Raw genomic sequence first — 27,588 nt, 5'->3', positions numbered from 1 at the left:
TTTCTATTGTACTAGTGATCTTGTGAAATGTCAGAAGTTTAGGGTTTATCCATAGTGATAAGTGACCATGAAATAGTGGCCTTGATTATGTCCTTGTCCAAACGTAATGTAGACCCCTTCCCACTTTCGGTGGTGTAGTTAATGCACGGGGGAAATTGCACAAGTTGGACCGTGCAAAATCCTATATGAGATGTATAATATGGATACTGGTTCTCATTTTATCTTGAACATGGTCGTTGATGAAATTGGAGTGGATTTTCAAATTGACTCAAGTGTGCAAAACCCAAACGTTATTTTTTAAGGCTGGTCAAGCTGGGACAAACACATACTGACATGGAGATTGATATGGCAAAGCATAGGTTGAGGCATGATGTTGGAACGCAGAAACAAACACTGAAATTGGGTAATACAGCAAAAGGTTCTCTATAAAAAATTATCCAGGCATTGGTTGGGGGAAAATGTCAGACTGGTATGGGAGTTACTCATTACCTTTATGGGAAAACCCTCACTAGGGTGTGGTTAACCCAATTCCTGCCAAACTATGGGTGGAATATTTAAAAGCCACTTGTGAGGAGAAATAAATAGATATCAGTAATGAACCAAGAGTAAAGGTTACCTTTGATTTGGCATTTGATAAATGAAGATGATCATAAAAGGGATTAAGGGCTCTTGTGTGCCTGGCCCCAAAGGCCTTGCTAACGTAGTCGTTAAATCAAATCCCGACCTATGGTTTGCATTACTGGTTACTTTGTTTAGGAAAAACTGGCCAAATCCTTTTGGCCTGGAAAAGTGCCATTCTGATACCAGTTTATAAGCAAGGATGTAGGACTACACCCTAAAAGCACCACTTGCTATCTATGCTCTACGGTACCACAGACCCTGCACATTCTTTAAAATCCAACCAGACCTGCAGGGCGAGTTCCTTAGTTTGCATACTCTAAGAGAAAGGAACTTGCTCCAAGGTCACTGGTGTCAAAATATTTACCAGTACCTTTTGTAAAATGGTGCATGTCACCATAAGCACCACACTTCATATTTGCTGCAATGCTTTCAAGCATGCACAGTGAAGCCTGCATTTGCCATTTACTGCAAACAAAGTGTTTGCAGAAAATGAAAAACACATTTCTAACATTCTGCATACACACCAGCAAGGTCTAGTATCATGCAAGTGGTACTCGTCCTGCATAAATAAACTACTCGTCAATGTTAGTGGGCTAGGAGATTTTGCAAGCCCTGTACCAGCAACACTTTCTCCACATTGATATTGAAGGAGCTCTGCCAGTGGGCTGAAAAATCCAACTTATTGAGCAGGTTCCATACTGTATTTAGAGCCATCCCTGCCACAGTCCACAATATCTTACTACTGTACACTCCAATAGAGAACGCTATGATGATGCGCTTGACGTATTAGAGGTCTACTTTAAAGTGGCATTTGATACTATAAAGTGCACAAGGCTTTGGCAGAAGCTTAGAAATATGGGATTTCCCCATGGTTGCTGGAGGTCATTATGCAACTACATGCCTCAACTACGGTGCATGTCTAGTTGGACGGTCGAGGGGTGGGTGCAGTCACGATTTCTACCAACAGAGGGGCGAAGCAGGGATGTGTCCTCGCGCCCCCCCCCCCTTTGCTTTTCAATCTGTACATTACCGACCTACGCTCCTTTTTGTCATCTCAATTTTCCCTCAAAGGTTGGAAGGGTACACATGGAATGGATATCCTGTGAATACAACAGTCTTGCTTGATATCCGTCTGCATAGGACGGCAGTGGATTTATGTAGATAGGCGAAAATAAATCGAAAATAAATGTCCTAGAATTGAATGTGGTTAACACTAAATATATGTGCCATGGAAACAAGAACTATAGGACAAAGCATGGCCAGTAGAATTGACAAATATCTTGGTCTGGAATTTGGGCACAGCAATGATGGAGATTATTGCCGAAAAAAATAATAATCGGAAAGCAGTATTTAAGACTTCTTTAATTAGAAAATGTGCGGCCAATACAGCAGATTATAGTTGTGAGGGCATTGCCCTGCTGTATATACAGAGCTTTTGCCGGGCTATGATCTCATGCCTGGAACCATTATTGATGAACTATCACTGGCTCAAAGTACATAAAGGCCAATTTGAGAGATTATTAAATATCCCCCCCTTCAACACCTGTCGAGTTGATGCGATTGGTGTTTGGTCTGAGATACTTGGGTAGTTTGGTATTGAGGAGAAAATGAGTGCTATACATCCAAGCTGGCAAAACTCCTACATGCCCTTTGATACATTTAATGGGTTTGATTATGCTATCTCGTGAGAAGGATGGTAGCCTGTGTGTTTGGGCCAACTTGGTTTAAAAACCCCAACACAATGGAAACCGTACAAAATGTGTTGACGTCCTGTGAAGCTATGGCCACAGTAGATTATATATAACAAATCTGGGACGGTTTGTACATAGTTCTCCATGCAAGAAGATTTGTGGTTAAGCTGCCTAAATTCAGGCAATATGTCTGTTATCTCTGTACGATACATGAAAGGAGGTGGAACTTGATTACCCGCAATGATATTATGTACAAGTAAGTGGGATCAGTAGTGTGATACGATATATGACATACATTAATTTGATGTGCAGGTGGGACATTTTCTGCAATTTTTCCCGATTTTAACGTTATATTGCTTTATATGGCTATACATCATAATTGAATTTGTTGTCTTTACTGTTGCTCCCAGGAGAAGGGCAGATTGACCAGAGGAGTTGCACATAAAAGACTGGAGGGACACCGGGAGAGACCCAGAAAAAGAACATTTGAGAACATTTCTTGTGGACCCAGAAGAACCAATCTGTAATTTGTCAAACTGTTTTCAATCTGTCCCATTTGGCCGGACAGCAGAGGACGACCTACGATATCCCACTAGGGTTAACAGGGAGCACGCCATCACCATACACACAGACTCGGTATTTCCTCTGGAAAGGGAACCTGGGTAGATTACCCTTAATGTCATCCATCCTCAGAGGGGCTATACAGAAGCAGGCTGCTTGGGAGACTAATCCCTAGGGCTGTTAGTTCACTTCATCTTCGTCCAAACTAGAAAAGGATTTTACCCCAAACCAAGTTGTTCTTGTAAATGAAAAACACAGAAGTGCTAAACCAAAACTTCCTTGTGTGGTGGTTACACCCCAAACCCCCCCCCCCTCTCCCCCTTCCCCTCCACTCTCCCCCATGTCTTTTTGAATGGGATCATTGACTGTCCACAATGTTTACCCTTGGAATTCCTCAGCCTATGGGTCATCCTCTCTGGCTGAAGATGCAAAGTTGTGGTTGTGGTTTTTTCCCCTAAAGGGAACCGTGAAAGTCCATGATTTTGGCGAGTCAGTGCTTATGTAAACTGGCATCTCTGTGTCACTTTTCTACACTAGTTACCCCGAGAGACTGTTTGACTATAATTGCATGACCCTCCACCAGACCAACGGACAGCAAGAAGTGTTTTGCAAGTGGAGCACAAGTTGTAAATTCTAGTTTTAAGCACACATGGCTGAAAATGAAAATGTGCAAGCTATTATTCAACCATAAAAATTCACTAGCCCCCTAGAGTCTGCACATGCATACAGCACACCATTTCTTACTCGTCAAGAGTCAATTATCGCTAGTGGAGTGCGCAAATCCGGCTGAACCAAGAATCTGCAGATATCAATCACAAATAAAGGATTCCATAAAGCTCCGGAAACGTCAAAAAGTCAGAAAATAAAGACTGAATGGGAGATTTGGCAAATTTCGTCTGTTCGAAAATTAAGGTCGGCCGAAAAGTTTGACCAAATCCCCCATTCGGTGTAAATGGCTGTGAACCCCGCAGACAGTCTGTAAAAAGTTTATTCATTTTAATTAAAAAATAAATTTAAAGGAAAGGAACATGCGGCGCCAGTTCCCGATCACGGAAGTGTAAGGGAACAGGCGCTGCAGGGACACAGCAAGTCAGCGGCACACAGCGAAGTGTGCCGCCGCAATGGTGTGGGGGCAAAGGCTGAAATCTTCAGGGGAGATCGGAACAAATTTGGTCTTTTCTCCCTCGAACATTTCAGCCACAGGCTTCCAGCCCCCATTCTAATGCTCCTACCCACCAAAGATGAGAAGGGTAAATAAAAAATAAAAAAAGTTTTTTTTTTTTTAAAATAAAAGTGCTAGTAACCCCGAAAGCGCCCCAATATAAAATGGATCTGCATCACCAGGTCTACTTCTAAAAGAGAATCATCTGCATCTTATCCACAAACCATACTAACAGTCCTGCTTTCGAAGGAGGGCTGGCCAGAATGGAAACTGAATTATTTCTCCTGAAAGGCTGGGAGGGCTGGAGCACAGTTAGTTGAACATCAAATTTCAAAGCGGTTATGCATATGCCTCAATACATGCTGAAACAATTGGAGCTTCCATCAAGTGACACTAGCCAGAAGAACCCACCACATGGACCCCCCCTTAGGCTATCTAGCTTTCAAGAAGCCCTTTCACAAAAGAACATGCCACTTAGGGTGGTTTTACTTTGCCAAAGCAAGGCACTGGAACTCACCAATGGTTTGTTTGGAGATCCCCATCAAGTAATGTTTGGTTCAGATGAACATCAAAGTACGAAGCTAGCATGCATCCGGGCAAGCCACACACAGCCCAGCCTACTCCTCATTATCTGGCCTTCCAAATTACCCAAGTCCTCCTAGAAACCTCAATTTAAGATTTGTCCCCTACAGCATTTGGAATCAGTAACCATTTCAAATAACGAACCCTCGCAGTGAACCAACTCGAAAAGCAGGTTTTCTCCACTGCTGATCTCATACTGTTGATGGTGGATTCATAACAGCTAAACTATTCTAAAACCAAATGGGATGTGAAATGGTTTACTTAACATCTTATTCAATAATGTGATACAGTTTAGGTATGTTATTACAATTTATAAAGCGCACGGTCGCCCAAAGGCGGCATGGAGCTAAGAAGGAAGCTGCTCGGTCAAGAAGAGGCCAATGGAGACACCGGAAATTAAAATAGATCGGTTTTCAGAGCTCTTCTAAAACCAAGGTGGTCCGCAGTAGCTTTAAGCAACGGGGGGAGGCTGTTCCAGAGTTTGGGCGCGGCAATAGAAAACGCTCTGCCGCCAAACCTTTCCAGATTAACTCTAGGAACAATAAGAAGGTTAGAGGTAGTGGAATGGAGATCCCGATCCAAAATGTATCGAACAATTTAGACTAAGAATTCGGCTCCCTGAGTGTGAATTGCCCGGTGGACGATGCAGTGACTTAAAATGAATTCGCTGCTTCACCGGAAGCCAGTGAAGTTGGCGTAGCACTGGCGTGATCTGAGCCCCATAGGGAGAACCAGTGGCTAACAAGGCTGCAAGATTCTGCATACGCTGAAGGCGATAGGTAAGAGGTATAAACTTAACACATAATTAAAAACGTAACTTATTAAAAAAGTCACAAAATTGATCACATTTCGCAAGATAAATAAAACAATTACATTCATAAGTAACTCATCTAAATTTAATTTCACAAAGTAACAAAAAGAAACTAGTTCATTTGATCAAATGGCTTTACACACACACACACGTGTTGGTTACAATTATAATCCTAACTATAATATTTAGGGATCTCAGTAGAGGACAAAAGAGATAATAAAGCAACATCTAAGAAGCCGCAGCCTAGACATCCACAAGCCTCTATTTCTATAGGGCCAAGAGGATACTCTTGGTAGATTAATTAACCTAGATAGTTATGCCCAGAGTATTCTCAATCTTAAACTATATGCTGTACATTGCTATATGTATTTTTACGTTTAGGGAGAATACGGCAGAACCAAAACAGATTTCCCCTACCGATTCCAGGTCGTTGTAGGATTTCTGTAGTATAGCAAATAAATGTGTCAGATGTTTTGCTGTTTCGCTGACGGCTGCGTTTTTACACAAATGGCAAATTCTTTCGGAAGAGGACAATTGTCTACAACTTCCCTTATTCGCTAGAACCGGTAAATGGTCTATTCTCAAAAGGATACAGAATCGTCCAAGTCTGCTGGAAGGACACAGGTTCATACATTTCTGCGGGTTCTTGAATGAGTACAATGTACAAATTGATTTGTTTTGCGTTTGCTTAAGTGCTTGTAGTTTTCCAGCCAAACCCAGAGATCGACCTTCATAGACAAAGCTATTTTCGTTGAGTCGTCGTTTCCCCTAACATTTTGATGAACACTCCATCTGTTTTTTTAAAGAAATAAGTTGCTGACTCCTTAGAGATTTCTTGATGGATGCCATTTGCAGGTTCTCAGGATTGTTGCTCATATTTCAATACATCTCAGCTCTCCTCTTCAAGATGATAGATTTTAGAGAGAGCAGTCCTAATTCTAGCCTGATGATCGTCATTGGTATACATTGAGAGAGACCCAGTATCATCCTCCAGAGTTTGCCCTCGACCACTTGGAGCCATTTCAGATCGATAGACAGCAGAGCCTCCAGGCCATAGAAAACCATAGGGACTAATACCCGAGTGTATAGCTGGCAGACTCCCCAGATGGTATACCCGCAGTTCTTGATAGTAAATTGGTGTATCAATGTCATTTGCGCTGCTCTAACTTTACAAGATTGTATGCAAGAAGATAACTCATCTGTGATGTCAATCTGCACTCCCAGGTATTTGTATATAGGGGTATACTTTATTTCTAGTTCTTGTATAACTAATTTTGGGGGGAGGGGTGCACAATTTCTTCCCGAGAATACCAAACAATAAGCCATTAGTCTCGGCGTATTCCCAAAGCGCATTAGTCGACCTTTGTAAACCACTGAACGTATGGTCCAGGATTATAAGGTTGTCTGCATAAGCTAGTGCAGGGCAATGCATGGCTCCAATCATAGGGGGGCAATTATGCACTGTGGATATAGCAATAGGGAGATGGTACGTAAACAGATTGTATAGGAAGGGAGCTGTCACGCAGCCCTGCTGGACTCCACCATTTTGACTGATCAGGTCAGGCATGTTGCCCTGAAAGTCTAATTTAAGTTTGGCAGTGGTGTTATGATGCAACAGTCAGGTAATAAAGAAGTTCATCAGGGCATCCCAAAAATTCCAGATTCAGTCAGTTTCTCTTTGGACCAAGTCAAAAGCAGCTCGGAAGTCAATAAAAAAGGGTGTAAAATGGCAGATCATCATTTGTCTTGGCCCTAGTGCGTAGTAGATCCATTATAGTCAAGTTCAAAGTAGTTCTGTAACCTTTCCTAAATTTGCTTTGAAACAGACTCGGTATTCCAGCTTTGTTAGCCCACACCTCCAACTTCTCCAGCAATAGCAATGCAAATAGCTTCCCTCTACAGTCGAGCATGGATAATAGTGTGCAATTACCTGGATCCATCCTGTGACCTCTTGAAAATTGGAATAAGGGTGGAAGTTTGCCAAAAAGCTGGAATTTGACCAGTCGCCAGAATTTTATCGAGTAGATTTTTTATTAAACATGCCCAAAATTCAGGATTACTCTTCAAGACAACATTTGCCAGTCCATTAGGGCCTGGCGCTCTTGATGATTTCAGACATTTGATTTTAATTAGTTGATCCTTTGTAGGAGTAAAAAGGAAGCTCACAAGGGGTAATTGCCGTCCACTCCGGTTGGAGTATTTCGGCTGGAGAGGAAATCTGTCCATTGTTGTACACCTATAGGGTTGATCATTGAGTCCCCCCCCCTCCCTCCACCCTGGCTTCACCCAACAGCCCCCAAATACTTCTGGTATTTTTTGAGCATATAACTTGAACCGTTTTTTGCCAGCGTCTGATCTTCTCCGCTCTTCTCTGATTTAATCCAGGCGGTGTATTTGTTCTTAAGTGACCTGCAAACTAATTTGTAGGAGTCGTATGTTAAATAGGAAGTTTTCGCTTTACAAATTGCAGCCCCAAGACCTTGCTTTGCATCCCTGATGCTTTTATCGAAAGGTTTATTCTGCTTTCCTTCTTTGGATATCAAATTAATTGTGGTAGTGGCCTGAGAAGATGCAAATGTGGCGATCCATCTTTCAATGTCATTTACTGATAGTGTGGCAAATAGTTGGAGATCACAGTTTAGCACTGCTTGCGCATCACAGGCCGAGTTAGATATTTTTTAATGCCAGCAAATGCGGGTCCCAAACTAACTTTCAAATCTCCCAAGAGTTTAACATTCTGGGTCTCGTTGTCTACAGCAAGTGATAGGGTAAGTGAACTGTGATTGCTCCAGTCATTTCAAGCTTATTTCCATGTCTTTGACTCGGAAGGCAATGTCAGGGCTCACAAATACATAATCAAACATACTAGTGGCGAGGCCATTACACCAGGCATGCTTTCCAGGCTTATCACTGTATGTCCTCCATTAATCAGTTCCAGATGCCAGCTAGAGAAGAAATTCATCCAACCTAGACTTTCAGACTCTACAGTAACGTGGGACATTTCACCTTTCAGTAAAGGGTTAATCGAGGTTCCCTCAAGACCGCTCATATGGCAGTTGAAATCGCCATTGATATTACAGATTTGTTCCCTGAAATCATAGTCCATTCGCTAAGGAGGTCGTGGAGAGCCTCCTGTATAGCTTCTCAAATATTGGCACCAGGAGGATTATATAAGGCAACAAGTAGAATTCTTTCCATGAGGCCCTCGTATCGCCCTTCGTATTCGAGAGCAATGTTATCTTCTTGGCTGGTTTTCATTTGCCGAGGCTTAGCAGGCGGTCCAATACCCCACCATTAGCCCCCGAAGGGTCTACCTTTTTTTTGGCTAATGACTGATAGGTCAAATAGCCATCAAGGATTATCGGAGAAGTTAACCATGTTTCTTGTAAATATATACAGGAATGATTGGCTAAGATGGAAAGGGACCTATCAGGGGGACAGGAGATGTCCAAATCCTCTGCAATTCTGAGAGACGATGGTACACTGTCACTGTTTATTTATAGCTAGAGGGAGGGATTCTGACAACCAGCACAACACTTTCTGAATGTCTGCAAGCTGGACCTTTTCCCCCTTTAGGTAAGGAAGAGTCGACAGCAATTTCTTCAAGCCCCATATTTTTCCTTCTTTGGCCAGCTGGGGTCTTCCATTTCCGGATCCACATCAATTTCAATGTTCACCACAAGCAGGCTCTCTTTAAAGCTACGCATCATTTGGGCCGATAAGAATTTGCAGTGGATCGCTGATACGTTGGGTTCATAACCTGGAGAGGCACCAAGTACTCAAAATCTTCAGATCCAAGGATGCGGAGCGGAGGCACAGAATGAAGTCTGGTCATAAATTCTGTCCTTGTTAACCAGCTTTGTTGGTAAAGATTTTTAATAATGCAAACTGTTAGAGGAATCAATTTGGTTAGCCTCATTTGTTGGTTAGTTTAGGTTTGCCCTTTTCCAGGGAAGATATTTTTAGATTTTTGTTTGGAGTTGAAGAGATCTTATCAAGATTGTTATTTAGCTGAGACAACCCCAGTTCAGGTAGCTCTTCACTCAAAGACTCGATATTGTCGGGAATAAGCCAGCTGGAGGGGCATCCAAGAGTTTTAGCTTTACGTTTTTCAGCCAGAGTAGCTTTCTTTTTGGCCTTCTTGGTGGGTTTCCCTGTTGGAGCAGCTGTTAAAGGGGAAGCCACCTCACAGGGCTTCTTGCTCATTGCAGCTCTTCTATGGAGTCTGCGTTGCTTGCGAGAAATAAATACACAGCTGATTTTTCAGCAGCGCCAGAATCAGTCTCAAGGTCTGCCTCAGGCAGTTTAGAGACGCTTGCTGCTGGCGGTGACTTTAGCTTGTCCTCTTCGCCAACAATAGCTTTTGCCGCTTCCCCTGGAACAAGGGTCAGGGTAGTCGAGAATGTGGCCACACATTTCCTAGAGTATTTTTGTGCAAATTTGAGAGAGGCCATTGATTGTTGCTTGGCCAAGGTAGAAGGGCAGGGCATTGAGGCTCTACTAGTCTCAATGTCACTGCCGTTGACAGACGATTGCCGGTGTATAGCTAGATTAGGGGATGCCGATAATCTGCTGGTTTGCTTCCTGGGGAGTAGAGGCTCGTTAGGCAGCTGGCTTTGAAAATTATTTTCCAATGGCTGTGTAAGAGCTGGGGTCATAGATCTCTGCATTGATGAGCATAGTTCAAGGAGGCAACTTGTTATCTATATCCCCGTAATTTGTGACATCCTGAGGAATTGTATTATAGTTGTAGCCGGCTCTGCTTCGTCTATTACTGTAGACTCTTTTTTCCAGTTGAGCATTGGCAGGAAAAAAGTCAGTTATTGCTCCTTTAACAAGAGGCCCTTTATTCAATTTGGCTTTACACACTACGCTATCTTTTGAACTCGCAACGATTTTATTATTCCTCTTGCAGGGATTATAGTTCGATTGTTGGCCTTTCTTGTGTGACAGCATATGGTTTAGGCAGCCTTGGTATGCAGCACTGATTTCCTCTAGGCGCTAACAGGTGTTAATAATTTTTTGCTTAACTCTTCAGATGACTTTAGCAGAATAGAGGGATTCCGCTTCAATGGCTTCACCATTATCTGTCCCGGTGAGGAACCGCCTCTTATAAAGGCAGTCAAGTAGGCAGTAGATGGTAGGTTTATCTGCAAAATGCCCTCATTCTTAGTCTTACAAAGCAATTTAAAAACAATGTTTACAAATGTACTGCTGTGCCTCGAGTAAGTGTATCAAATGATCCTGTGACACTGCAGCTGGATCAGGAGCAGCCGGACCAAAGGATTAATCCCGCACTCTCCCGGCTGCAATTAATCTCGAGGCTCGTATGTAATATAGCGGTACAGAAAGATATTCTTTGAAGCAGAAGCATTGTTGCAATAATGCAGAATGTATACAGATATCTGCCAGAAGGGAAGGGAGAACCGAGAACAAACACCAAACTCTGTCTCCCAGAAAATTGCAGTTGCCACCACAGCAATACCTTTAATAACTTTGGTAGCTTTAATGGCTTCACTGGCCCACTTTGCCTTGCCCTTGCGCCCACAACGGCTTACCACTAAGTGGAGCCGCATTATCATTGCTGCCGACATTCTGTTACGTTGCTCCCTTATCCTGTGAGCGGGAGGGCTCCTTTTCTGCAACAAGAGCCTCGTCTGACCTAGTCTTGCTTGCGGCAGTGGTTTTCTGTCCCTTTTCCCGGTGCCCTTCTCCCACCGGCACACTCGGGATCAGCGGTTCAATACAATTGAGCCGCTCAGGGAATACAGACTCTTTCAGGAGTCTTCAGGAGGCTTTTCCCCAGCTTGCCGCACATTACGATCAGCTTCAGCTATTTCGAGGAATGAACCTTCACGCTCTCACGTTTCGGTCGTCAAGCCGCACTGAGTCTCTCAATCAGAAGTCAAAGAGTCAGCCGCTTCCGACAACCTTCATATCTCTTTTAGAACCTATTTGTATCCATAAACGCCACCTCTCTCCTCCACATCCTTATGTATCGCAATAAGGCCAAACATGGGATACACACTATTCACACCAAGGCCAAAGAGGCTACTGTCAATGTACAAACCACTTGATTAGAAGGTCTTGCGGTATGCTACATTTTATTCAGCCTCTAGTAACTCTCCCATGGCTGCCTTGCCAGCCTGGTGTTCCACACTACAACAAACCCTTCTGTTTTCTACTGCTCTTACCACACCTTACATGCTCTAAAAAGAAAGAATCCAATATCTTCCATTGTCTCAATTTTCCATTTGTTCCAAAAGCATCCAACCAACATGTGGCCAACTACTCTAGAGTAGCAATTGCAAATGCACAACCTGGTATAAACTTTGTTCAGAGAGGATTCTAAAGTAATATTCGGGAGTTAAAAGCCAATTATAAAATTATCTGCAAAATGTGAGATTTCTGCTGTGGAGCGGCAGGGCGAGGTGCTGCCCTGAACTCATAGGGTGAAGCGATATCTATATTTAAGCACTTGGGTAAATGTTTAAGAAGTCCAGCCTTTTCAGCATTATGCTATTATCTAGGTCAACTCAGAAAACCAGTTTACTATTTGCTAGACAATAAACATGTTTACCTACTGATGTCTGCAATGTCCTGGGCACCTCTCCTTCATTCACAGAAACACTTGCTTTTCACCCACTTCACCATCACGGCTGCAACCTTGGAATTCAATCTGCAGTTCCAACGTTTCATCACTTGTACTGCTACCGCTGCAAGGATCAACCTGTATAGTAGCAGGAAAACCTTGCCTGTTTACACTAGCAATTAAAACACTGGTACGTAGTTGACTGGACCTCCTCAAGCCAACTCATACATCTTCCCAAAATGTTTGCACACCTTGACAAAATTATCACCTTTGCCACTCGCACCATCTCTACACTTCCCTGTTCACCCACCTCACCATGCCATCAACTTCTCTATACATTTCTACTAGTCTTCGATCTAATGATGTGCTAGCCCCGCTCCTTGGATGATTGCATAACTAGCTACTCCAGCTTCCACATAGATTCAGATTGCCAATTAAGGACTCTAAAAACTAGAACTCAATCAATGGACAGGAGCGCATTTCAAGTTATAGCCCAACAAAGCATCCTTACATCACAATCGATATTCCAAATACAATCCCTCCATTGACTTGACATTAGGAGTAGCATATAAAATGTCAGAAGCCAAGTAAACCGATCCGCATAGGTTTCTATGGAAACCCTAAAATGCCTCCTATTTGATCAAAAATATAAATACATTTCAACTTTTTCCATTTATGGTACTATCCAGCAAATTCCACTTCACAAATGCAGATTGAAAGAAAATGATACTGATTGACAGCACATTTAATGAACCAGTTCACTTCCAGGAGAGGATGGACTATGAATGAAGGGTAAAGTGCAGTATACAAGGATGGCAAGCAAGGGTCGGGAAGATGCTGAGAGGAGTGCTTGCTCCTTTGGCCTTCGCCATTGCCATATGGCTGGAGTAAAAAATAAATTGGATATGAAGGTCTGGCTCTATGTTCTAAAGCCCACATGCTGAAGGTAAGAATTGTTTGGGTTCGACTAAATCAGACCCAGATTAGTCACTACAATGTGGGCAATTACTAGCTAATTGGGGAACATTTCCTCACAATCAATCACAGGGTGGCTGAGAAACGCTAGGGCAACACCATCTGTACACATTTTAGTCTACCCTGGCTTATGCTTTGGTATAAGAAAGGTTTAGAGGAACTTCGGACATTTCATTAACTACTTTCTCCCTAGAAAGTAGTAAGCAAAACAAAATGACCTCAGTGCTCCAAGGTAAACTTCCCAAGCGTCATTAGGACCACTGCACGCAATAAAACTATACAAGGGGTTTTAGTGCTAAAATTGAAGTAGTTGTTAAAGCAGTCGTCCGCTAACAAAATCGAGCCACAGAATAGCTTTTCGGAAAAGCCGCTTGTGCTCAAACATTGTTCATGTGAGTGCAAGGACTATGCTTAACATGACACTATGGGTGCATCAGACCGTTGGAGGCTGAAGGCCCTGCATAAAGACCCGACATAGCTAAGTGGACAGGAAGCACTGCAGAGACTGTAATCAGTGGGTACTAAGATGTGGAAACACTGCTACTACATATAGTGCACACCCACAGTCACACAAATGCCACAAAGCTGCAGACCCTGCTCATCGCCGGCAAAGACCAAACCAGGAGTTAAAGCACTACTATAAAGAACCTCCCACCCCAGAGCTTGCAAAGTAGGCAGGGTAGCTTATATAATTCTTATTAATTCGACCAGATTAATGAGCAGAACCCATTCAAAATTAAAGGGGACTGGCTATACAGGGAACAGACCGTTAGGGTGAGATTTATACTGCTGCCATTTTCATGGGCTCCAGGTGCGCAGGGGAAAAGGAAGGAGGGTTAATGTGATGGGGTGGGACAGTGGGCGAGCTTTTTGCTGTTGGTAGCTCGAGTTCAGAAAAAACTGTTGCTGTATGTTGGGTTTGCTACTCGATTAGGTGTTTTAGTGTGTGGGACTGTATGGATTGTGTGCGCGACTGGTGTAGTGCTGGAGATTTAGGGTGTTGAGTTGCATGATATTACAGAGTGGCTGTTCAGTTTTGCTGTGTGTTGTAGATGGCAGTTTGGCAGCGAGTTAGAAGGAAAGTTAGGTTGCGGCTCGTTTTCTTTCTTAAGAAGTGCTTCCTATTTAGCGGTGTTGGTTAAATAGCCAGATTTAGGCATTTTTCTAAATTTTAGATGTTCTTCTGTTCGTTGTTCCCTCAGTAGTCAGTTACAAAGTACTGCTGAGCTGCAAGAGACCGCTGAACCACCATATTTCAGCTTTGAGTATTGCTTTGATTCGAGGCAGATGTCATTTCTGGGTCTGAGTGTTCGTTTTAATCTGCAGATGGAGATTTCCTGATGACTTCCACTCCTTGGCCATGTATTGTTCTGTGTGCTATGCAAATGGTTTTGAAGTAAATCCTTTGACTGGTGGCTAGTGCAGGGTTGTCAATGCTGATGTGATCAGTTCTTTCTGGTTTAGTCTGAGGAGTAGTCTTGACGCTGCATTATGTATTTGCTACAGTTTTTTGGTGAGGTAATGCAACATCCCAAGATAGATGTTGGCATAGTATATTCTTGAGATGACGGAGAGTGTTCCGTGTGGGAAGGTGAGGAACGGTAGAAGGAGTTTGTGTGTAGGTGGAAGAAGAATTTCTTTGCAACTGCGTTGACTTGTGGTTCCAGTGTTAGGTTGGTTTACATGAATATTCATGATTTCTACTTTTGATGGTTCTGGTCAGTTTCCCCATTTCTCTAGGCCATGGAATGGGACACATTAGGGGATTATGACTTTGCAAAGCGCTTGCTTGATTTTGTATATTTAAATGTGTTTTTACCAGGAAAGCAAGATATCTTGAGGCATGGCCAATATCACAGTCGTCTTCTTTCCTCCCTCTACAATGTAAGCCAACCATTGCTGCTCAGCAATATAAAGTACACCCACCCACACGTTCACATAGATCAACTAGGACCCTCCACTTTACAGAGGCACAAAGTCCCAGGTAGAGGGCAGACATGCCATATGAATATCCAAGTGATGTACATTATGCTTGAGAATTGTGTGAATGACCCTGCACAATGCTAGATCAGTCACATCCTCTGGCGAAAAGACATTTTCCAATATGTGAAAATGAGCAATATGCCAGCTTCAATGTATACACAAACAAAAGCTTTTGGGGGGGAATGGATACTTCCAGCGATTGTCCAATAGGGGACAAACTATGTAAGGAATTCAACATTTTTGCATGTAATAAAGTCTGTTGACGGTTAGTTTCAGCTTGCATGTACATTTATGCAGCTACTGCCACAGAACCCTTAGAAATTTCGTTTTGCAAAAATGTCAAGAAATATTAAAGTTAACTTCTACAGGAAGAAAAGAAAGTAAAGATATTCATAAACATGTATCAAGAATTTTCTGGGATTTTCTTCAGAACATGGTATTTCCACAATGTATGCAGCCCCATTTCTAGAATATTCCTGCTGTACTATATCTTCCCTTTATATTTCCATGTCAAATCACCAGTGACATTTAATATAAAATGGACATTTCACAATTTCTAACAGTATGGCAAGAGAAAAAATCCACTTGCATATGTTTCAATAGCTGTAATTACAAAGAAAAAGTACTGGTGGACCATGTTGATTTGTAATGGAGCTAGTTCAAAGACGCTGCATAGATTAGCAAAATATCATTGCGATATCACAGGCGTAAACTGCAAAAAACCCACAAAATGGTGGGATGTATCAGATGATTTGCCCAGAAAATCTAGCCTGGGATCCATCGCATGCGGCCAGGGAAAGGCAGACGCTTTCTGATTCCAGATCCTGGGGGTGGTGTTCTGCAGGAGATCACACGAGTCTCCAGAGACCCAGAAAAAGCCATACTGCAGCCTATTGGCCACATCCAGCGCAGTGCTCGTCTCCCTGGGTGTGTTGCAGAAGCCAGTGTCAGCGGGGCAGCGAAAGAGACCCCACCCCAAAGCTTAATGAAGCAGAATCCCAACGAGAGGAGCGCAACAACCGGTGAATTTCTAATGTGGAGAGAAACCCGGTGCATGTGTGAAGTTGAAACAGTAAAGCAAGAAAGCATGAGAGATGCACGAGGGAGAAGAACAAGTTACTTCTTACCTTGTAACCTTCTTTCGATGGGATGTTCCTCCGACGTATTCCTCATCTTAGATATCTCCTTCCAGGTCTGCTGGCCTCGGAAAATTTTTCTCTAGAGGGCGCTGCGAGTCGACGTCCTCCGAGTCGATGTCCCTCGACAGCCGCCGTATCGACGTCGACGTCATCCTGCCTATAAAGGCCGCGCGCAGCGTCCGTTGCTCAGTTCCGTTTTGTAGCCCACAATAATACTTTCTGGACTAGACTAATCACCCCGAAGGAGCGTAAACTGCAACAACACGGGAAGTAGAACTGCGGGGATGGATGGGAGGGTCGATGAGGAATACGTCGGAGGAACATCCCGTCGAAAGAACGTTACAAGGTAAGAAGTAACTTGTTCTTTGAAGGGATCGTGTCCTCCGACGTATTCCTCATCTTAGATAGGTTCCCATAGCAGTATTCTATTATTGGAGGAGGGAGTACTGACTTCACGCTGTCTTCTATTGATGAATAGAATGCAGTACAGCCCTTCCAAACCTAGTCTCTTGACTGGAGGAGGAATCCAAATTGTAAAAATGTGTAAAGGTATGGACAGACGACCATGTAGCGGCCGCACAGATGTCTTTAACAGGCACGCCTCTTTTGAGGGCCGATGAAGCTGCAATACCTCTGGTCGAATGAGCCCTAAGGTTTTGAGGGAGCTCTTTCCCTGCCAGTTTATAACATTCCAGAATGGCTAGAATGATCCATCTGGAAATGGTCTGCTTAGTTATTGGTAACCCCAGCTTGTGACCTGCATAACCTACAAACAGCTGGTCTGCCTGGCTTATCCTGGCTAGTCTACTGATGTAAAAACTTAAAGCCCTTCTAGGGTCTAGCCTGTGTAACCTCTCTTCCTCTTTCCCCGGGTGAGGAGGAGGATAGAAAGATGGTAGGGTAATCTTCTGAGTGATATGGAATTCAGAAACCACCTTTGGGAGGAAATTAGGCTTCACTTGCAGGACAACTTTGTCTTTGTGAAATATTGTGTGAGGGGGTTTACAAGAAAGCTTGGAATTCGCTCACCCTTCTAGCAGATGTAAGTGCTATTAATAAAACAGTTTTAAGGGTAAGGAATCTTAACGAACAAGAATGGAGTGGTTCGAAAGGTGTGCCCATCAGGAAAGTTAGTACTAAGTTTAAATCCCATAGGGGAACTTGGAATGGTCTTGGGGGATAAACATTGGTTAACCCCTTTAGAAACTATTACCAAGGGTAATTTGAAATAGGATGGTTCTTCCACAGTGCGCTTAAAGATGGATAGCGCTGCGAGATAGCCCTTAATGGTGCCAACTTGAAGGCCTGAATTCGCCAAATATAGAAGAAAGGACAAAACCATTGGTGTACCACATGAAAAAGGGTTGATATTCTGTTCTCTACACCAGCTGCAAAATCTGTTCCAACAGCAGCGGTATAAAGACTTTGTTGCTGGCCTCCTTGCCGAAAGCAACAACTCCATATCATCATCAGGGAGGTCCCAATCCTTGTACCTCAACCTTTCAGAAGCCAAGCGTGAAGGTTGAGGGTTTTGATGTCTGGATGGAGAACCTGACCTCCCTTCTGTGAGAGTAGGTTCTCTCTGAGTGGAAGTCGAATTGGAGGGCAGATGGACAAGTCTAGAAGGTCCGGGTACCACGTTCTCCTGGCCCAATCCAGGGCAATTAGGATAATGGTTCTCCGGAATCTTCTCAACCTCCTGATCATTTGAGGAATGACAGGGACCGGTGGGAACGATGACAGGGACCGGTGGGAACGCGTACAGAAGCGGAAACTCCCAGTCCACTATGAACGCGTCTCCCAGAGCTCCTCTCGGGGGAAATTCCCTTGAGCAGAACAGATCGCATTTCCTGTTGACGCTGGTGGCGAACAGATCCACCCGAGGGGTTCCCCAAAGGGCGAAGATCTCTTGAAGGACTTCCTGAGCTAGTTCCCACTCGTGGGAGACTGTGCTCTGCCTGCTCAGAGCGTCCGCTGTCAAGTTCTTCTCTCCGGCTAGGTGAACTGCCGATAGAGAGATTCCTTCTTGGATTGCCAAAACCAGAGCTGCATCGCCTCTCTGCACAGGGGTAGTGATCCTACGCCTCCTCTTTTGTTGAGGTAATGCAAGGCCACTGTGTTGTTCGTCATTATCAGGACGTCTTTCCGTTGTACAGCTGGCAGGAACGCCTTCAGCGCAAGTCTGATGGCTCTCAGCTCTAACTGGTTGATATGTAGTCTGGACTCCGATGGAGACAAACGACCGCTGATGGTCAAGTCGTTGGCGTGGGCTCCCCACCCCGTGAGTGAGGCATCCGTGACTACTGTTATCTCCGGCCAGGGTTGCCAAAAATGTTCTCCTTTCAGAATGTTCTCCTGACAGGCCCACCACTGAAGGTCTCGAGCCACCCTGTCGGGAACCTGAGGAAGATCTGTCATTCTCCCTGAGAATTGTGACCACTGAGTCTCAGTGCCCACTGGAGGGATCTCATTCTCAGGCGAGCCTCTGGCACTAGGAAAATGCAGGATGCCATGAGGCCTAGCAACCTCAAAAAGTCGAAGGCTGGGAGACGTTGGGCATTTTGAAACTTGGTAACCATCTGTAGAATATCTTGATCCCTCACCTCTGGTGGCGAGGCTTTTCCCAGGGAAGTGTCCAGGATCGCTCCTATGAACTGGAGTCTCTGCGATGGTAGCATTTGTGACTTCTTTAAATTGAGGGAGAAGCCCAGTCTGTGAAGGGAGTGGCACGTGATTTAGTTGGATCTGAGCTTGTTCCGAAGAGACAGCCCTGATCAACCAATCGTCCAGGTAGGGGTAGACATGAATCCCTTCCCTCCTTAGACTTGCCGCCACTACCGACATTAACTTGGTGAAGACCCTCGGGGCGGAGGTCAGCCCAAATGGCAGCACTCGAAATTGATAGTGAGAGTTGCCAATTGCGAACCTCAGGTATTTCCTGTGTTTGAGATGGATAGGCACATGGAAATAAGCGTCCTGAAGGTCCAGAGATACCAACCAGTCCTGGAACTGAAGGCCCTGGAGGATCTGAGAAAGAGTGACCATCTTGAATTTGTCTTTTCTGAGGAATTTGTTCAATTCTCGCAAGTCCAAGATGAGTCTCAGTCCTCCGTCTTTCTTTGGAATGAGAAAGTAAGGGGTGTACCAGCCCTTGTTCCTCTCCGCTACAGGTACCGGTTCTATGGCACCTTTCTCTAGCAGGTCCAAAATTTCCTGCAAGAGGAGCGGATCTGGAGCTTTCTGAGAGCTGATCCCCGGTGGATGACTCTGAGGTATGCGTAGGAGAGGCAGGCAGTAACCTTGGGCAACTGTTTCCAAAGCATCTGACGTGATAGCCTGCCATTCCGCCAGATGTTGAATCAACCTGCCTCCTACAGGTGTCCTGTGAGGGAAGTCCTCAGAGTGGTTTTGGGGCGGCTGATGCAGATGCCGATGGTAAAGAGGCACCTGCTGTTGCTGCGGCCTTTGAATATCTACCCCGTCCACCTCGGGTAGTTCTTCTTTGTCCCCTTTGAGCCGGTCGTCCTCTACCTCTTCCGAATGCGGAGTAGAAGCGAAAGGACTTGCCTCTCGCAGAGGTTCCTGTGGGACGAAAAGGTGTCTAACGGATTGCAGCGCCTAGGGATTTTGCTGCTGCTTTTGAAGTTTTTCTAAACTGTCATCCGCCTTTTTCCCAAACAAAGAAGAGCCATCGAATGGCATGTTCAAGAGCCTGGCTTGCACATCTGGGGCAAAACCAGACTCTCAACCAAGCAAATCTCCTGGTTGTTGTACTTGCCGCCATTGCTCTGCTGATACTGTCAGCCGAATCAATGCCCATCTGGAGGGATTCGCACATAGGGTCTTTACCGTCCTGTATGATATTCAGGAACGCCTCCCTTTCTTCTCCCTCCGGGATGCAGTCAGCCGCTGTAGAAGCACACTCCCAAAGTGTATGGCTGAATCTAGCAAGGGTGCAAGTAGCATTCACAGATTTTAACGCCATGCTACATGCCGAAAAAAACTTTCTTTGCCATAGCATCATATTTTTTATCGTCCCTGTCCTGTGGGATGGTAGGATAAGCCGTCTTGACATCGGTAGAAGATGCTGCCTGTACCACCAGACTTTATGGGGATGGGTGTTTTGACAAAAACTCCGGGTCTGTAGAGGATACCCTGTATTTTGTAGAAAGTCTTTTATTTACTGCCGGGACGACATCTGGGGTTTCCCAGTTTGTCATAATCTTCCTCTGAAGAGCTTTATGGAAAGGCACCACAGGATCCTCCTGTGGGCCTTTATCAAGAATATCAGTGAGGTCATCTTGTTGGAAAGATTGTGAAGGTGCAGACCACCCCATAAACTCTGATCCTGGCCATTAAGGCTCTATAGGGGGTTTCAGCATGCTCCCCCGGGTCTGGCCTAGCAAACTCCACCTCAGGGGAAGTGTCTAACCCACTTGCCTCATGTAAGGAATCATGAAGATCCTTTAACCTGCGTTCTTCAGAGGAAAATTCCTCTCTAATTGGGGTTACAGGTCCCTGCAACTCAAATGTGTCTTCCTGTTCAAACAATTCACCCTCTTCCAAAATTGAGGACATAGTTCTCAATTGTTCTGAACTCATAAAGGGAGTAAATCCCATTTCCAAGGCAGAGGGTGCCGAACTTGTCATTATCGGCCTTGAAAACGTTGATGTCGTCGACGCCGAAGGCTTCGAGCGTGGCGTCGAAAACAAAGGCGGAGGCCTCGATGACCTCGACAGAATTGGGATTCTACTCGACAATCTCGAAGCCATCGAGGACCTGGGGATAGTCACTGGGTGTGTCGTGACCATGACTTTTCTTGGCGTCGACGCCGGTGTCGAAGCTGGCGTCGAGTCGACAGACCCGTGTGTCGAAGGTCCCTTCGACAACGGCGTCGAAGACACCGACCTCGGCGTCGACGGAACCCTAGTCGACGGCGTCGACGGAACCCTAGTCGACGGCGTCGACGGAACCTTCGAGGAAGGTTTGGAGGTCATAGTCCTACTCGAGGGTTCGAGACGCGCTCGAGAGGTTTCCTTCGCCGGGTACTGCGACTCGCGGCGTTTTTGACCTTCGGGTCTTTCGACCAGAGCATCGCTCTCGGCAGTCTTCCAGGGGGTCGAGGCCGCTTTCTCGAAGACGCTCATCATATTTTTGCGGAATTCCTCCCATTCAGCCCGGGAACTATGTTTCGTGGGGCAAGGGATTCTTTTTGGCGAAACAGAGGAAGAGGAAGACGGAGAAGGGGCTCTTCGACGTCTCCTCTTCGAGTGCTTCGATCTCGAGGAGTGATGGGACCCACTCCGAGACCTGGAGCGCGAATGGTGACGAGGAGACGAGTGTCTCGACTTCGTCGACGAAGAAGAAGCTTTTAAAAGTCTTACCTTTCTCCAGATTCCCCCTACGCTCCTTCAGGGCCTTAGCTGTCATGGACATACAGTCCTCGCACTCCGAACAATGGTGTTCAGCTCCCAAACACCACAGACAAACTCTGTGAGGGTCAGTCAGCGACATCTTTTTTCCACAATCTCGGCATTTTTTGAAGCCGGATCGAGGAGTTGTCGGTTCCGACGAGGAAGCCATCGAGTACGGATCGAATAACTCGAGGTAAATAGGATTAATCTGACAAGAACTGAGCAACGGTATTCCGAGGCACTGAGTAAGCGCGGAAAAACGGAACTGAGCAACGGACGCTGCGCGCGGCCTTTATAGGCAGGATGACGTCGACGTCGATACGCCGGCTGTCGAGGGACATCGACTCGGAGGACGTCGACGCGCAGCGCCCTCTAGAGAAAAGTTTTCTGAGGCCAGCAGAGCTGGAAGGAGATATCTAAGATGAGGAATACATCGGAGGACACAATCCCTTCGAAACATTGTGACAAATTTGATCTCAAGGAAAAGATGCCAGTTAGGGGAACTAGCGAAGTGGCAGCAAAATGGAATTGTTACAATAAAGAAAGATGAAAGGCATTATGGGACTTGCAGTTTAAGAAACAGCAAGATTAAAAATAAAGCAACAAGGAGGTGACAGAAGGAAAGAAGTGTGCAAGATGCATGGAGAAAGGAGGACAGATAAGTGCCCAAAGCCAAGTGGGTGCAAGGAACCAGATACCAAGAGGGTGAGAGAAACCCAAAATCTAAGTGGGTGAAAGTGACCCGAGAAAGAAAGACAATGACAAGGTATTGTTTGAAGGATAAAGAGTGCCTCGGTCACGATCCTGTTTGGGAACTGTGATAAGTTAAAGTAACAGGGGCACGATATTGAAAGAGCCAAGACGTCAGAGTGGTCCCGCACAAGGCTGAAGAATACTGTGCGTTCCAAAAGTAGTAACAAGAAAGCAGAACTTGTCGAAGTGCTACAGAGCACATTTGAGAAAAGATTAAAACCATATTGAAATACAATGACCAGTATGCAGCAGTGTCGGAGTGGTCAGGCATAGGGCTGAGTGAAGCGATGCCTTTCCAAAAGTCTTTGACGTAAAGTATTTGATGAAAGTCTGGCGAAAGGAACCCAGAGTATAAAGAGGAGGAAATGTAATGGGAATTACTAAAAGTTGAAAGTGATGAAAGATACAGCAGGAAAATTGTTAAAGCAGAACTGTGTTATACTAGAGAGGATTGAATCAGGCGAGGGAAACTTTGGACAAGTACACAAACTGCCTTTCAGTGAACTGTTCGAACAAACTGAACTGTTGGAGATCCCGAGCAACTTGCGCTTGGGGAAGGGAGCCGAGAAGAGGCTCCATGGTCATCCTGATATTCTTGAGACACTTCTATGCTTCACCCAATACCCTACACATTGTTAAGTTAGAAAGTGAGGGTAAGAATAGATTTGACAGACTTTTTGACTATTCTTTTTTTAATGGCCAAGACTACTCCCATTTAGAAATCGGGCAAGCTAGGCATTTTTCAAACCCCATTTCTATAAATAAAGGTTTTTGAAACTTGCATCCTTGTGTCTTCCTCTAAGCACCATGCTTTTCTCAGTCTTGTTAACCGGGCCACAAAGTGTTTTTTAGCAAAGGTGGGGGGTGGGGGGGTACACCCATGACCCATAACTACATTATCAACCATTAGCAGAAATGCAGACTCTAGAAAGCCTTGGTTGGGTTTTAAGAGCCATCTTACTTTACGGATGGCCACTATAAAGAGTAAATGTCTGTTAATTGATGAATTATTAAATTGTAATGTTGAGAATGTTAAGAAAAATTCTCTAATGCGCGTTTCCAAAGAGAAATGAATATATCACTTCAATTATGAAAGGTGTGCCGACTTCTATGCCAAATAAATGTGCAACCTTATTGCGACACTATCAAAAATGCCAGAAGGCCACTGGGCAGCACCTTTAGAGAAGCAGATGGATTAAAATAAGCTCTGGCCTGAAGCTCAAAGAAAGAATCCTTTTTCAGCCATAGGCACACATTCAGACCTTGTACCAAGGCCCATATTAGTGTACAAACCCCATGTAGACTTGCATCAGAATATCCGAGGCTCCAAATGGACATCAAAAATAAAATGTGTGATTCTAAGGGGGACACTTCAAAAGAAGAAAAAAAATTGACATTACAATACTAACACCAATCCAACAGCCAAGACCACCAGAATGGGCAACCGACACTTCCTGGGCAGAATATGCACATGATAAAAACAGATCTGTTACCGTTTGGCTTCAAGAGATGAAAGTCAAGTAAATAGTAAGTTACAGGAAAGTGAGAGAAACTGATTTAGTCAAAGATGAAGCACTCCCATGGCAGAGGAACAGGATGTTGTGCATGTGACATCTGGAATGCTGTCTATACAGGTAAGAAATTCCCAAGCATGGGTACATGGAATACCAGGCACCGCTCCAAGCCTCAGCCCTGACATACCCAGCAGGCAGAGTGAGGTGCAACGGCAGGAAATGGTGACTCACTTCCTACAAGATGATCTCTTCGGGAGGAGTATGCAAGTGCTCTTACTTTCTTGAACATTACTGTTTTAAAGGCTACCCAGTCTGAATGTGATCACTCTTGCCATCTTCAAGTAACATTTCCCGTGGGGTTAGGGATAAACGAGCCTACCAACGGACACTCCAAAATGTAATGTTTTGCCTCCAGATCATCTGCACTCTACTCAAGAAAGAACATTTTCCATCGTTACTCAAGTATTCTTTACTTTTAACATGGAATCTCTAGTCTTGCAAAGTATTCTTATTTTGAACAAGGTTTGCTTCTTGCACTGTGTGTTCACAAAGGAATTTCGCGGTCTCCAACTTGCCCCTCACACTCCACTCCACTCCACTCCCCTTTTCTGGGTTTACATGCCTTCCGATTCTCCCCAGAAGACCTATGACAGACTAGTCACTATATGATTAACCCCGACTCTGGATTACATATTCTCCAAATGTGGCCTCCGAGCCGGACAGCATAGCAAGTGATGACTCGCTATTGATGTGAAAAAGTGAACTGTGGCAACACCACCCCCTGCTAATAGGGGACCTCACACCAATCCTCTTCTACCCATCAGCCCGTCACATAGGGTAGCCCCCCCATTAAGCGAGATCTACACCAGAAAAGTCACCATACTTAGACCACAGCACAGCCCCCTGACCGTCAGACTTCCATGTTCAAAGTGTTGACAGAATAGTCATGGTGATAGGTGTGCAGCATTGCTGGTATGAGAAGCCGTGTTTCAGAAGTGCCATGTTCCATAGCTTTCCCCTTACCTAGAGCTGTTCAGAATGTGGTGCTGTTTGTTCTTCCGGGGGTTGAACAATACGACGACGCACCTAGCAAGGAAAAGGAAAACACTGTTAGACCATCACCTCATGGGGATTTCAAATCCTCTCAGCAACAAAACAGACAGTAACAAGTAAAACCAGCCCAGTGGGAGCAAATGAACAGAAGAAGCCCATCCATGTCCTTACAGTGTTCTCTCCCAATGAGAGCATGCTTTGGATGGTTTCCCAGGCAATGAATGAAAGCACATCACCTTAACTGACATGCAATACTTTAAATGGGGCTGGAAAGAAATTGCATATTTCCACCACTCAGAAGTGAATTTGCATTCATAATATAGGATTGCACGGGGTGCTCAGCAGAATTTATTCCACCACAAGTGTACGGCAAAACCCATAGGACAGGGTCACATTGTGCAGTCAGAAATAGTATTCATTGTGGCATGGAAATCCTGACAGCTCCGAATGTTAAAGACACAATATGACGTCTAATGTAAACATTATATTGCAAGCAGAGGTTTTGCTAGGTCTGGAAAAGATCCGGGGCTACGCTAATGTCAGGGCTGCTGGGACTCGGGGCTAGCAGGCCTTTTTGGTTGTAGCCCGAGCTTCCATCTGGGTCTACAGCCCCCTCAGTGACCCCCTCGCACCACCCAACCCCCCTGACCCTCCACAAACACCTCTGGTTGCAAGTAACAAAGCTAACATGAAGCATTGCCTAAAAACCTTTGGCTAATAGGAGCTCGACAGAAACAATTAGAACGCAATTGAAGAAAAATCAGTTAAACAGAAGATCAAGATAAAAAGAAAACGCAAACCGGTTACGCCGGAAACAACATTTTTTTAAAAATAAATACCTAAAAGGAATTTAAGTAAACCACTACTGAACTGTTGCCAAAACATCTCAATTGGATTAACTTTTTTCCAGAGATGGGATGAAAATGTGATGGTAGATAGGACAGGCAGACGCATCAACTCTAATTGAGGAAATGGATTCTACCCTATGATACATTTCAATTTCCAGAAAAACACTTAACGGATCTGTGTGTACGGAGGTGTGTTGCAAAGTTAGGATTGCAAAGAGCCAGATTGTGGGACACAATCAGACTTAGCAGCTGGGGTTGTGCTAAATACATGAGCGCTGCCAGCGTATCTTTCTAAAATCATCTGCTGCCTTTCACAAGATTGTACATATCTTCCTCAACTGACATGAAAATCTAAGCCGCCACCCGGCCAACCCGCCCCCCGCACCCCAGAATGGAACCAACCTACCTCTCACTAGATATTCGGAGAAGGTCAAACCTGGCTGCACCTAGAACCCATGATCAATCCAACCATTACAGGAAGTTCCAATTGTTGCAGTACTCATTCTTTACAATTCAATGCAGGCAGGCGACAATGACCTTGGTATTACTGTTAGTTCTTTACACATTTCCAATTCCCATATTAGTATTCAGCAGTTAAGTCCAACTGATTGCACAGAGCTGGTAAGGTTTGAGGGCTTGCCTTACAATCTTTTAAAAAGGAACAAAAAAAATGAAAATCATGCAGACAATCATGGGTGACATAATAGGTGCCCAAGTTTATTTGGTATTGCGCGCCAAACCCTTGGGTAGCCGGGTGCAGTATTACTGCAAGTCTTATAGCTTGGTTACAGTGCAAGCAGTGCATACAGTAAGTACAACAGGTGCATAAGTACATGTAATACAAAGGGTGGCCTTGGAAGGCCAAGGAGACAGACAATATATTCATGCTTGCCAATGGTACAGTATGCATCAGCAGGTGCAAGGGTCAAGAGAGCCGGAGGTAGTAGGAGTAGGGTGCATCAGGTTATGTGTCATTGGTGCGCAGCCTCTTGAGTCTAAATTTAGGGTAAGGCTGTTCTAATCTGATGTCAAGCGGTAGCTTATTCCAGCATTGTGCAGCTTCAACAGGGAAGCTGGTTCCACCCGCAGTTGATCGTTTGAACCTGGGTGTCTCCAGCATGAATGTGTTAGCAGATCTCATAGGGCGTGTAGTGGTTTTCCTGGTGATATTTTCCGCTAAGTAGGTGGGTGCTAGGTTGTTCAAGCATTTGGCGGTAAGAGAAGATGTTTTGAGGATTCCATCTGTAATTTTCAGCCAGTTGACCTCTTTTCTGAATTTGGTAATGTGCTCTCTATAGGGGACGTCCAGTGCTGCTCTCAGTGCCTTGTTCTGCAATCTTTGTATTTTGTCTGTGATATTTGTTAGCACCCGAGTATAGGGCGTTACAGTAATCTAATCTCGACATAAGAGCATTGGCTAATGTAGTGCGGCTGGCACTAGAGAGGTACGGTCTAGTTGCTCGGATTAGTTTGCAAGTATAAGTTGTAGAAGAGGTGAGGGAGTGGACTTGCTTTTTGAGATTGAGAGAGGAGTCCAAATAGAATCCTAAAGTTTTAACCACAGGCATCATCTTGATAGGGTTGTTATCAATTTTGAAGGATGTGTAGTTTGGGCTTAATTTTTTGATGTTCGCTTCAGAACCTAGTATTAGTATCTGTTTCATCGTCATTCAGGCAGAGGCCGTGTGATGCCATCCATGCCTGAATGGTGTAAATCTTGTTCATCAAGGCTGAGTCGGCCACAAAGTTGCCCAAAAGGGGTATGAGGATCTGGGTGTCATCTGCATAGTTAGTGTAGGTGATACCCAGTCTATCCAACTTGTCAAACAGAGGGTTGGTGAAGATGTTGTACATGGTGGGGGAAGACACAGGAGCCCTATGGGACGCT

The 27,588-nt window shown here is 44.6% G+C and overlaps 1 protein-coding gene across 4 annotated transcripts in view; it reads right to left on the bottom strand.

The window, feature by feature from the left end:
- The window catches only part of MAPKBP1 (mitogen-activated protein kinase binding protein 1), a 787,404-nt gene that overhangs the window by 465,472 nt on the left and 294,344 nt on the right, over window positions 1–27,588 (bottom strand). For all 4 annotated transcript variants that reach the window (XM_069638801.1, XM_069638804.1, XM_069638802.1 and 1 more), the window contains exon 4: window positions 24,823–24,885. In XM_069638801.1, coding sequence (XP_069494902.1) covers window positions 24,823–24,885 — 63 coding nt within the window. The remainder of the gene's footprint in view (window positions 1–24,822; window positions 24,886–27,588) is intronic.

Source organism: Ambystoma mexicanum, chromosome 14 (genome assembly GCF_040938575.1).
Source record: "Ambystoma mexicanum isolate Mex_15411 chromosome 14, UKY_AmexF1_1, whole genome shotgun sequence".
Classification (NCBI taxonomy): Eukaryota; Metazoa; Chordata; class Amphibia; order Caudata; family Ambystomatidae; genus Ambystoma; species Ambystoma mexicanum.
Note: the sequence above shows the minus strand (reverse complement) of the source record. Positions and strands in the feature narration are given on the sequence as shown.